The 13394-nt window shown below is 36.9% G+C and overlaps 2 protein-coding genes across 2 annotated transcripts in view; one reads left to right on the top strand and one right to left on the bottom strand.

Moving 5' to 3' along the window:
• Window positions 1-10346, top strand: part of LOC133520406 (putative carbonic anhydrase 3) — a 77313-nt gene extending 66967 nt beyond the window's left edge. The window contains exons 4-7 of the mRNA XM_061854798.1: window positions 3460-3598; window positions 4938-5043; window positions 6617-6844; window positions 7981-10346. Of these exons, the coding sequence (XP_061710782.1) occupies window positions 3460-3598; window positions 4938-5043; window positions 6617-6844; window positions 7981-8235 (728 nt within the window). The 3' untranslated portion in view covers window positions 8236-10346. The remainder of the gene's footprint in view (window positions 1-3459; window positions 3599-4937; window positions 5044-6616; window positions 6845-7980) is intronic.
• A 256-nt stretch (window positions 10347-10602) lies between these two features.
• On the bottom strand, window positions 10603-12769 carry LOC133520407 (coiled-coil domain-containing protein 12). The gene is made up of 3 exons (XM_061854799.1): window positions 12438-12769; window positions 11980-12100; window positions 10603-10868 (listed from the first exon to the last, which is right to left on the bottom strand). The coding sequence occupies exons 1-3, from the start codon at window positions 12584-12586 to the stop codon at window positions 10659-10661; spliced, it is 480 nt and encodes a 159-aa protein (XP_061710783.1). The 5' UTR covers window positions 12587-12769; the 3' UTR covers window positions 10603-10658.
• Between the last annotated feature and the right edge of the window lie 625 nt (window positions 12770-13394).

Raw genomic sequence — 13394 nt, 5'->3', positions numbered from 1 at the left:
AAATAATGGAAACACTGGTACAAGAGGTCAACAAATTCCATTTTTACATATAGGTATTTTGATGTAAGTGTACCAAATTGCTATCAGTATCGGAACTAGATCCGTTGATAGTAACAAGATATCCTATTATTTTTAAAGTAGTTTTTAATTTATTTTACCATTTAATCTGACTTAAAAACTTGAGCTAACTTCCGTTACGCTTGTGAAACGTAGGTAAATTGCAGTGTAGTCAAGAATTTTGCGCGAAAGTCTTAATTAGCGAGGTAATTTAGCAACCAGTGGAATTGCAGCGCCTCTACACGAGCGCAACATGCCTTTCTTTATTTTTATGCATTCCATGAAAATTTAGAGTAGGTATCTTCGAAACTATTACTTTCTGTTTGACATACATAGGAGTAAAATCAGTAGCGAGTCCGCCGCCAAAAAGCCACTTCCATACTTTTTTTTATACTAAATCGGTGGCAAACAGGCATTCGGTCCGCCTGATGGTAAGCAGTCTCCGTAGCCTATCGACGCCTGCAACTCCAGAGGTGTTACATGCGCGTTACCGATCCTAACACTCCGCACCCTCGTTGAAGTTACATACGTTCTCATTTTAAGGGTCACCCAGCAAGCTCCGTTCTCCATACAACCGTAGTTACGCACTCATTTTGAAACGACTAGCTAGATTACTCTGAAACTTTGTATTATAGGATACGATATATCTAGTCCTGTAGGGCTAAGATGATTGGCTCTTTATCATTTTCACCATGCCTGTCACGTTCTATCAAGTATGTAAGTGCGAAAGTGACGGGCATAGTGACAAGCGATAAAAATGGAACCATGCTGCCACTGCTGTAATTAGTTTATGTAGCTTCAGATACCATAGTTAAAGAAATACAGCGAATTTAAGTATTTCATGCAACTTGTTTTTGCTCTATTTCGTTTGTTTTATTATAAACTGGAGGTATACAATAATTCCAGGACTAAGATATACCTCATGTCATTGTATGTGCAAAATTTCATTACAATCCAACACGTAGTTTTAACATTAGAACGAAACTCCGTATGGAGGTGAAATTCAGCCGAGCTTGTCGGGGACTCTTAAATCAATGTTTAAATTATATGAAACTTGACATGAACGTAACATATATGTATGTCATGTACTAGTTTTCATTGCTAAACCTTTCTTTTTTTGTTTCAGAGTGTCGTTTTAAATGAGAGCGTAATCTCGATTGTATGGCAGTGGCTTTGAATGCAGTTTTGTTTCTTTAAAAAAATGTTTCCTTGAAATAAAATGAGCTAGCTTAAGGTTTTAAGGCACTTTCCCCCCAGAGCCCATTATTTTTTTCCACTCTGTAAGTATACCTAGTATTTGTAGGTAGGTAAAGGTATCTTTACCTACCTACCTACCATACCAGAAACACGACAATATTACTAACATTGCGGCAATTTCTACAATATTCCAGTAAGTACCGTAAAATGGGGTGAGTAGGGGCGAACTCGAAGTTCAAACCTGGATAAAGCAATATGCAATATGTGGCATATTGATTTATATACCTACAAAAAAAGTGTTCCGGATGTATGTGTGTATGTGTAATTTGTTGTTTTATTTCATGACTTTAGAGATAAACACGAAATAGTAGGAAATCTCAGCTCACCCCGTAGTTGGGGTGACGAGGGATTTCATACTAAGGTGAGTTTTGAAAGTTGTTGGAGCGACACTTTGGGATTATGAACATTATAATAGCTTGATTTGTTGTTAGAATATATAATTTACTTAGCAGTAGCCTGTAAAAACCAACTCACCCCCCTGTCATTCCTCCTCACCCCACTCATAACCCAACTGCCCTCGTAATCCCTACTCACCCCATTTACGGTATCCCCAGTAAAGAAGGAAGCACGGTAACGATCAAGTAAATAATACCGTATTTGCGGTATCGATATTAAGTTACACGACTTACAAGTCCAGGTGTAGTGGGTGATATTGTATCAATTTCATGTAACTGATAGTAAAGTACATTTCATTCAACGATCATATCAGTGAAACGACGAGAATACTAAGAAAGCCGGCCAAGGAAGCTATATTACAACATTGCATTACTTGTTACATAGATTTATTTTTACAAGCTTACAGGTTGGTCCAAAAATACGTCGAGATACTTTTAAAATTTGTAAGGGAAATAAGTCGGACTAATACACAATAGGAAAGCCAAATTTACTGCCCTGCCTACGAATATTATTAACGCGTAAGAACGTAGCCAGCCAGTGACCTAGGGCCTAGGGGGGGAGCAATTTGATGTCGCCGGAGGCATGCGGGGGGGGGGGGGGGGGGGCACTGCTGCTTCATCAATTCATTCTTTTTCCTTTTTACGTTTGCCAACAGGTGCAATACAAAAAAGACTTATAAATGACAAGATATAAAATAAGATTGCTTGACTTGTATTCACCCAATTACAGGCAAACACGGCATGCATGTGACAGATGTTGCTTACGTATGTTTTTAGGGTTCCGTAGCCAAATGGCATAAAACGGAACCCTTATAGTTTCGCCATGTCCGTCTGTCTGTCTGTCTGTCTGTCTGTCTGTCTGTCCGAGGCTTTGCTCCGTAGTCGTTAGTGCTAGAAAGCTGAAATTTGGCATGGATCAATCAAACCGACAAAGTCGTACAAGAAAATCTAAAAATTTAATTTTTTTTAGGGTACCTCCCCTACACGTAAAGTGGGGGTGAATTTTTTTTTTCGCTTCAACCCTAGAGTGTGGGGTATCGTTGGAAAGGTCTTTCAAAACTAATAGGGGTTTTCAAGAAACATTTTTTTTTAAAGTGAATATATTCGGAGATAATCGCTCCGAAAGAAAAAAAAAATGTGTCCCCCCCCCTCTAACTTTTGAACCATAGGTCCAAAAAATATGAAAAAAATCGTGGAAGTAGAGCTTAAGAAAGATATTAAATGAAAACTATAGCGGACATGATCAGTTTAGCTGTTTTGAGTTATCGCAAAAAATTTTACCTTCATAGTAAAAGACTTACTTTAATTAGGTACTGATTATGCAAATTTGCCTATTTGTTTAACTCGGGTGAAAGGTACCATTTACTACACTTTAAGCTCCAGTTTAGCTTATTGTGACGGAAGAGTAACTACGGAACCCTACACTGAGCGTGGCCCGACATGCTCTTGGCCGGTTTTGTATTTTACATTCATACATTCGAAGCGATAATTATTTAGAAAGTTCAAAATCATCAATTGTCGACCGGTTTGGCCTAGTGGGTAGTGACCCTGCCTACGAAGCCGATGGTCCAGGGTTCAAATCCTGGGAAGGGCATTTATTCGTGTGATGAGTATGGATATTTGTTCCTGAGTCATGGGTGTTTTCTATGTATTTAAGTATTTATAAATATTTATATATTATATATATATCGTTGTCTAATTACCCTCAACACAAGCCTTATTGAGCTTACTGCTAACTTTTTGCTTGCAGTTCTGATAGAGGTGGAAAACGAACCACATCCGCGAGTACGCGGCGGGCCGCTAGAGGGCGACTACATCTTCAGTCAGATGCATTTCCATTGGGGGGATAATGACACCTTCGGCTCTGAGGACAAGATCAACCATAGAAGGTAACTGTCTCTGTCTTTCTCATTAGTTCAAAGGTGGACAACGAATCTCTCGCTAGCAAGTGAGATCAATTTCACTTTACGAAGTTTGAATGCCGCCTTCGTGACAAGTATATGATATGATATTGTTTATTTTGCGTACTTATATCATTATGATTTTGATAAAAATAAATACAGATACATTATGTAATATAAACATAGCGAACCGGTTAATGTCGTGAGTGTTATGTCGTGTTCCACGTGCTTTGTTCATGAATAGCCATACTTAGCGGCGTTATTATAATAATGACTGTGGATTCATGCTAATCGCCATTCCTTCGGTTAATCTGCATATTGTTCTGGTGTGATTAAAACAATACATAAAACATACGGGTGATTTATGTCGTCAAGTCACAATGAGTTACAATGGTATGCACCTGGATTGGTCGTTTGGTTTTTAAGTAGGTATACGAGTAATATAACACCTGTTCCTTATAGTTTGGAACTATAAGTATACGTTTCCGTGATAGATCGACATCCGCTTTTTTTTTTTTTACCAGGTTCGATTCGACCCGGCTTGAAAAAAAATGTTTTATTAACACGCTTTTATTAGGTCGACCTGTATGTAACTATGTATTGGAATCTAAGGTAACTAATTTAACCATCTTCCAAGGATCGTAGCGTCATGAGAATTGGCAGCTGTATGTAGTTGTAAATGTACTAAAAAAAAAAAAAAAAAAGTTCTAATGACAATACAATAATATGGTACTGTCGAACTGATCTGATGATGGAGCCGGAGGATACGAACTGGAACTTCATGATGGAACATCGTATCATAGCTGTGTTTGGATTTGTTAGAAAAGTCTTGTAATGAACTTTGACCACGATTAGGTTTCAAGGTCTGATGATGAAGCCGGAAGATAGGCACTGGTATTCGATGAAGGAATATCGTATCATAGACGTGTTTGCACTTGTGAGAAAGGTCTTTTTGGTTTTTACGTGCATTTATAAAAGCGTGTTTTTCTATTGTTTTTTAAACTATTAATTTATCTCTTAGCACTGTGTGACAGATGATATGAAACGAACGCAAGTGAAGGAAGGAATGACGGGTGACATAGAAGTATGGAAGAAAGACTTGCTGCGCCAATCCCAAGTGAATGGGATAAGGGCAAGCGAATGATGATAGGGCTAGCATTACCGGGAAATCAACTTTGTATTGACTTATATACAGTTTTTGATTTTCCTCATTACCTCATTGGATTGTAAATATTAGAAGTAAGAACTAATACAATAAAATTTCTATTTCAACAGAGTAGTTGCTTGTACGGGATGACAAATAATAAAAAGAAGTCTTAATTTTCAGTTTCCCCATGGAGCTACACATGGTCTTCTATAAAGACGAATACCACACCGCCAAGGAAGCCGTCAAACACAGCGACGGGCTCGCCGTGTTAGCTTTCTTCTACGAGGTAATGTCAACAAATCAGTTATGAAACAAATTACCTAGTTAGTAACACCTGAGTAGCGCTCGCAAGCAGTGCCGCCAAGGCATCATAGAGTGCGCTGTCGAGACAGAAGAAAGATGACATCGAGAACAATTTAAGTTATGCTGGCAATAGAATCTTGAGACTGTATAGAAGGAGCGGCGGTGATATTTGACCAAAAGCTATGGGTCCAGAAGCTCGTGTAGTTTAGTTACAAATTCTTCATTGTTTATAGTCGAAATGTGGTGTTGATTCATGATGATATTGATAACTTTGCGTAGGTACCCTCAGTGGTAAAAAAATTGTAGACGCCTTTTGTTTTCAAATAGGAACGTAAAAACTTAAGAAAGAGATTCTAGTATAGGTACCTAACTAGGTCTTGCCAGTATTCGGATAAATACCCTGAATTTATTCTGCCAGCTGTAGGAAATAACTGTGATCAGTGTAATTAAAATATATATATTTCTTACCATCAACATAGTATATAGGTACTCAGTTGATCTACGAAATTTTATTTAGAATCATAAGCCTACACTCAATAAAGATCAAGAATACTTATTTTGCTCGAAATACTCTTAGTTCACTCCTATTTCCTAGAATGCTAATTGAAAGTGCTTACACCTAAGGACGAACACATTCCTGTTTTGTATGCAAGGTATTGATGCAAACGTGTAATACATTCGAACATAACGAATGCTTCTATTAATAGACCATGTATAAGAACAGGAGTTTTGCGCTGAATGGGTGATTAGTAGCAAGAAATGGTTTGTTATAATGTCTTAAGAGTAGTGCTAGTATTTATTTATAGAGATGATTTATCAATTTATTATATCAGACTTTAAGTTCTTTGCACAAGTATAATATCCTAGTGAATTAAATTAATTTATTAAAACAACATTTTTTCCTGTACCGCTAAATAATAACGTGCTAAAGAAGAGACGCTCAGAAGGAGGAATTTCGTACATTGACCCTGTTTTTATCTCACTGCACTTGCTTAATTATATTTGCTGTCCCGCTCGCACAGTGAGATTGACAGCCGGCATCATGGGCGGACAGCGTCATAATTACGCAAGTCGTAATTTGTATTTCTTTGCAGATCGGATACTCCACCGAACACTGTCTATGACCGTAATAAGATTCATATACTAGCCGTGTCTTATCCAACCTCGACATTGGCAGAATCATCAACACCTTGATGGAGCCATAACACGAAAAATTTATTGATTGAGATATAGGAACAGGTGGGATGTACGAAATGCCTCATGCTAAGCGTCTCTTCTTTAGTAATAATAATAATGGAATATTATTCTAGTAGATGATTTGTCCTATAAATATCAATATTTGAATGGGGGTTAAATGGACAAAGATACGATGCTTTGGCGAGTTAAGCCTTAGGTATGCAAACCTCTTATTATCCCATATGTACTCAAAGAAAACATAGCGCCACCGCCCCTTCCGTAACCAAACACATAGATAACTTTTTGTTCACGTAGTTATATTATATCACCCAGTTTTTTTTTTTTTTTTATTAAAACTTACCTAATGAATCTATTTCCAGCTCGACCGCCACCAACACCCTGCCTACGACGACATCACGTCAGCGCTCGCGAACGTCACGGAACCCCACGCCACCGTAGTCATGAGCAACCCGTTCTCGTTCCTCAACATTCTGCCGTACGACCTGCGGCGGTACTTCACGTACAGGGGCTCGTTGACCACGCCGCCGTGCTCGGAGGTCGTCACTTGGCTGGACTTCGAGCAGCCTGTGAGACTAGCTCATGAACAGGTAAGGAACCCCACCGAAGTACTGTTTAACATCTTGCTACGAACTGCTTCACGCACGGGGGCTCGCTGACTACGCCGCCGTGCTCGGAGGTCGTCACTTGGCTGGACTTCGAGCAGCCTGTGAGACTAGCTCATGAACTTGAACAGGTAAGGAGCCCCACCGAAGTACTGTTTAACATTCTGCTCCGACCTGCTTCACGCACTCGGTCTCGTTGACAACGCCACCGTGCTCCGGTGTCGTTACTTGGCTGGACTTTCAAACAGTTTGTGAGACTAGCTCATGAATAGGTTTATTCACACATTGTCTATCCAGTTTTTATAATGCTAATTATAAACAATTAAATATGAACAAGTGCCTAAAAATTATATAAAGTCCAGTTTCATGAGTCTAAATTAGGAAAATTATGTTCTTATCTTTACTCAAATAAAATATATACATTTCATAAATAATATAAACGTGAAAGAATGCCAAGTTCGTAAGTGGTTTCATTAGTAAAATAAGTTAAAGAAATGAGGTTTAACGGGAAACGGGGTCCCATCAATGCACCACAGCAATTGCTTAAAATGATTTGTTGTCATTTGATCTTCGTAAACCTCTATATACACACCAAATAAATTGATTGTAATAGAGAGGGAAAGTCTGACTCGGTCTGAATCAAATAATAGATGAGGCTACGTTTTGTGTTCTATACAAAGTGCTCTCAAACAACAAATCAGAATTTACAAATGAAACTAACTGCAGTCTCGATCTCGAGTCTACTATCTATCTATCTCAATATAGCCAAAGATAATTGATTTTAATAGAAAAGTAAAGTCTTAGTGAAAACCGTGCCCCTTAGTTTGACATCCACAACAGATGGCGCTGAACTGCGTCATGTTTTACGGTCACTGAATTGTCAATCGTCAACTTTTGACAATCAGAGTTACCGCAAAATGTATGGAGCTGTACAGCGCCATCTCGTTTACCTTTAAAATTCGAACCACGGAATTGTCTTACATAATACAAATCTCAATCAATGTGATGTGTTGATACACACAAATACGAATACAGCCTGTCGCTCTAAACGCGTACTGTCTCCGTTCCTTTTATGGATAAAAATATGTACCTAACTAAAAATACATTGTTCTCGTTTTCAGATCGAGCTATTCCGCGAGCTAAAATCAGCCCACGGCAAGATCCGTCACAACTTCCGACCCATTCAGCCAATCGGCGACCGCGTCGTTTTCTACAATATCGATAACAATTACTTCAGTTACAACGAATTGGATGACCCTAGCGAGGAAACTACTACCACTAGACCGAGGAGGAGGAAGGGGAATGGGGCGGGTAGTGCGAAGTTGTATTTGAGTTTAATGTTGCTGTCGAGTATAGCCGTAATGATTGTGTTATAATGGTCCCGATTAGCCGTAAAATCTTTTATTTGTATGCTTTGTTTTGCCATAAGGACTAAAGAGTAAAGAAAAATAGAGTTGTCACTAAAAACCTGCAGATGGCGCTGTACAGCGAAATACGTTTGATGGAAACCACCACCCCACTAAGGCCGAAGAGAGGTGGTACAACTTAAAAACTTCCGGCCCACCCAGCCAAACGCATCGTCTTCTAGAATAGCGACAACAATTAATTCTGATACATTGAGTTAGACTCTATAACGAGGAAACGACTACTACTACTACTAGAGACAAAGGAGGAGAAATGGTGCGAGAGGTGTGAAATTGTATTAGAGTTTAATGTTGCTGTCGAGTATAGCCGTAATGATTGTGTTGTAATGGGTTCCTTTAGTCATGAAATCTTTAGTTTTATACGTTTTACATTAGACACATAACGAAGACGAGTAAATTAGAGCAAAATGTTGCCACGAAGACCCCAGGAGGTGGCGCTATACGTTTTATAATCTTCGGTAAGTGAACTATCAAAAATTTGCGGTCGGCAACCTAATTATCTTACAATATGCGAATCAAATTTGGAGCTACAATATTTTGCACCACTTTACGCGTCTTAGTATTGTTTCCATAGTTTCACTTAATGTTTCTTAATACCTAAGACTACAAACTATCTTTATTAATATTTTCAGGATTGTTACATGTTATTTGAAAAATATTTGTGACCCCAGCCGGCAAAACGTCCCACTTTGTCGCTTGCCATAAGGACATATCAGGTTATTCGTATAAAGATACAAGCAAATCTCGTCCTTAATGCAAGCGACAAAGTGGGACGTTTTGCCGGACAAGGTCACATTTTTATTTATTTTAGATGTAGTGAATCATTACGACAATTGAAATGAAAGACCGTCAATGAGATGCTATGTGTATATTTGCCACCCATGCCATTTTTAACACTTTCAACCATTAACCGACCTCATACAACCAATGCAATAAGTTTGTGTTGTAAATTGTATATGAATAAGGTCAACCTTACTTTCATATTTTAATTTTTGAAATAGTAAAGAGTGAATAGCTAACAGTAACAGTAATCACAGCAAAAAGCCATTACTTATTCCTATTTTTTTTCTGTATTCTGTTCCTGGTGTTTGAACTGTTTTATAAATGAATTCTTATAGGAAATTATTTTGTCAATAAATAAGTTCCATAATATAATATTAGTAGAACAAATAACTTGTTTACGAGATTTTCAAGCAATATATATGTATGTATATGTGCGCATGTATTTGGGAATATGTATAGTATACTGAATGGAAAAGTACATTTTACTTTTGAAGAGTTGAATAGCTCAATATTAATCACATTAAAAAACCATTATAATATTATTTTCTGGATTTTGTTACTGGTGTTTTAGCTGTTTGATAAATTAATTATTTATTATAGGAAATCATGTTAGTAAATAAATAACTTCAATAACAATAATTCATTTGCATACGAGATTTTCAAGAAACAAGTTTGTACATAAAATTTTACTTTACTATCAATTATATAATTTACTGTTCATCAAATGTTATTTAACAACCAGCCATAAACAAGTAAAGGCATGTATATAATTAATAAAACCATGACATTATTTTTTATGCAAATACCAGCCTTTATAGAAATAAAGAACTACTACTACTAAAGAAGAACTAGAAAGTTAAAGATAATTATTGAAGTAATTAAACAAACATACAATTTTTATATGGGTTATTAAACAAAATCAATAAAAATATTTAAAAATAGATATAAGACCTGTTTTTGCTTATTGTAAGAGTAAAAAAAAACATTAAAATATAAGTAAATTTACAATATCAACAACTTTTTATAGGTACAGATACAGAATAATTATCAAATGACAACATCCAATATAACGTTTTGTGTTGTCTTAACTTTTAACGTAAGGCATTGTAATAAATATTTAGTGGAATTATATTTAAGTAGACCAATAGATAGATGTTGCAATATTATAATAAATGACTGAAAATGTATGAATCAAATGTGGTTAGAGATTATAAAATGATTAAGTGTGATTTTATTTACTGTGATATGTCCACAATTATATTTTTGTGATAAAAATATGACAGTTGTCTTTTATTACAAGCTTTTATTTTACTTGCCCTGTTAGTATGTCAATGTGGGACAAATCTTGAATACTACATTTTACCGATTGCCCGATTTCCGATTGCCCTAAAAATTTGCATACATATGTAAGTGACGAGCTGAGTGAGGCGAAGCAAGGTAATTTTGACAATGTTATTGTCATAGAAAGTTTAACTTATGTAATTTTATATTACAAACGCTTTTTATGTGTGGATGTGTGAGAGTACTGAAACAAAATTATCTTAAAAAATATCATATATTACTTACACACTAGATACAGCAATCATATCATATCAATCATCAGTACTAGGCTTATCTGTCATTGTGATCATGGCTCCAAGGTTGTCCTCCTTTCCCTGTTTGAGTCGCTCCCATATAAGTTCTGCAATGGCCTTCTGTGTTCTCCGTTCCAACTTTTCTAGTTTCTTTGATACATCTCGCTTCAGGTCCCAGTCAGGTTTTCTAGGTGCTAAACTTGATATGTCTAGGTCTTGAAGGACTACCTGGAAATAGAAATACATACAGGGTATTAAATGGCTCAATGATATAATTAACATTACCAAATGAAAATATATTGAAGCAACATATGATTATGATCATTAAGTTTTAATGAGGCACATCATGACCTATATATTATTATATGACTTTTAATCTTCAGATCTAAAGCCGCGTCTCGATATCGCGCAGCAAACTATCGAACATTGGCTCGCGTGGCAGCCGCGCCCAATGGAGACCGGGCTGCCGCGCGAGCCAACTCGATCATTGGCGCGCTCGAACGCGAACATGCCGCGCGACAACGACGAACCGTTTATTGTCGGTTTGTGGCCGCGCGACAACGACAACCGTTTATTGTCGGTTTGTGGCCGCGCGGCAAAGAAGCGTTCATTGTTTTATTCGCGCAGTTGGGACCAATGTGTATATTTTTCAGTTGGCTTACGCGGCCGTAGGCATGGATAATGAAGTGTCATACTTTAATTAAATTATATGGCTCTAAACAGTTTCTATGGAACAGTAAATGCTGTGATTATAGCAACAAATCATCAAGAAATGATGCATGGAATGATATTAGTGCAGCAATGGGCCTGCCTGTAAACTGGTTCTGCCACGGTCGAACAATGCTCTCGCAGTCGTCGCGCAATTTCGAGACATACCTTTATAGTAGTCAAATTGGACCTAATACTCAATCCTTCCTTAAGAAGCTTTAAGAAGACAGCCTTCTGGGTTTTCATAGCATGGTAAGATTAAAAACACCATCAACAACAATAATGGAGCATGCTTGGACACCACTGCCAGAGACACCCTAGGTTCTAGATTTTTATGTGTTAACATGTATTTTGTTTTGTTGCCATATTAAGAAATCAGTTTCCTACACTTATTTTCTTGGATAACAAATAAAACTGTTGTTGTGTTTTTATATTTAAATTATATTAATATCATAAACAACCTAATCTAACTAATATAAAAATGAATAAAGAAAATAATGGAATATTGTTGCTATACTCAAACTTGTATCTGATATATGTATCTAATATATAAATACGAGGTTGAGTAAGTATAGCGACAATATGTAATGTCACATGTCTCTGGAATAACCTATTAGACACAAATGATTACCTTCTCCTTGCCAGCTTCTAGCAAATCTTTTACTTCATCCTCAACAGCTGGTGGTAAAGCATCCTCCAACTTGGCTTCTTGAAGGGTCTCATCTTGTGGTTTATAGCTCCGAAATTTTGGTCTGAAATTACGAAAACATTCTAAATATTATTAAATAACATTCTAAAGTATGCTTATTAGGCGGGTCCACATAGAGCGAGCATACGCGCGAGGCAATTTCCTCACGCACAAACCGGCCAGTGTAGACGTGAACGTCTAAAGTGATATTCGGTTTATAATTGTTCCCAATTTTTTTGATAATCGCTTTTAATAATTGTTCACGTTTACTCACTGGGAAAAGACTGAAGTATGAGACACCTCCATATGTAGTCCAAAACAACAAAGAAAGCATAGGGCCTCCTGTCTATGACGAGAGAATGGAGACGTACACATAACCTAACTTTATGAAGAAAACTTACTTTGGCAATGAAACTTTCTCAGCAGGAGCGTCTGAAGTTTCATTTTCTGAAGTACGGTTCTTCCGTTTTAAGTTCTTTAGTCTTTCTTTCCTTTTAAGTGCCTGCTCTTCCAAGCTGCCGACGCTTTCACCTAGTTCCATGATAACCATACTTATATGGTACTGTCAATTACTTGAAAATGTTAGAAAAGTTCTATAGATAATAAAGTCAATTGCCACAATCACTTCCCATTTAACAAGTAAACGTAATTATAAACAGATTCTCTGAACAACATCGTAAAATACAAGCACAAATAAATAACTACTGGTACTGACTGTCAGTTTGACATAAACTTGTCAATGTCAATGTCATGTCTACCAACATACTCAACAAAATTATTTAAGACAAAAATTAAGCCGTCGTGATGACTCCGCAACGAACTATTATTTTATTATAGTCTCTGCATAAAACACTGTATTTTTTACATAATATAAATTTCTTTAGAGGTTACAACAAAGTTACAATAATTTAAAGCATTGATGCAAAGAACCGTAGTGGCATCTAGCAACAAACATTAAAAAAAAGTTTAGTTTTTTCGTCATTATAATAGATGACAGGGCTGTATGTTTGTACGTTTCGCACTGGCCACTGCAATTGTCATGAATTCGTATCGAAATAAAGGTTTTCTTGAAATAGTCAATGAGTTAATTTAGTGAACCCCGTCCCGTTAACGTTATCCTCTTATCGTCCCATTGAAAATTTGAATTTTGCGCCTTTTTATAGTGACAAAGTGGGTTTGTCAGTAGAAAAAGGCGACAAATTTAAAAAAATGTTGGCGCTAAGGGTTGACTACCGATAGAAGATCTTAATTTCGCACATTGTTCTACTGACTTGTTTGAGTATATATAGTCCGTCACGCCATTTCCGTCAGAAGAAAAAGAGGCAAATTTAAAAAATGTAGGCGGGAATGATTGTCGG

This window comes from Cydia pomonella, chromosome 8 (genome assembly GCF_033807575.1).
Source record: "Cydia pomonella isolate Wapato2018A chromosome 8, ilCydPomo1, whole genome shotgun sequence".
NCBI lineage: Eukaryota > Metazoa > Arthropoda > Insecta > Lepidoptera > Tortricidae > Cydia > Cydia pomonella.
This window is presented reverse-complemented; position numbering and strand designations above follow the sequence as displayed.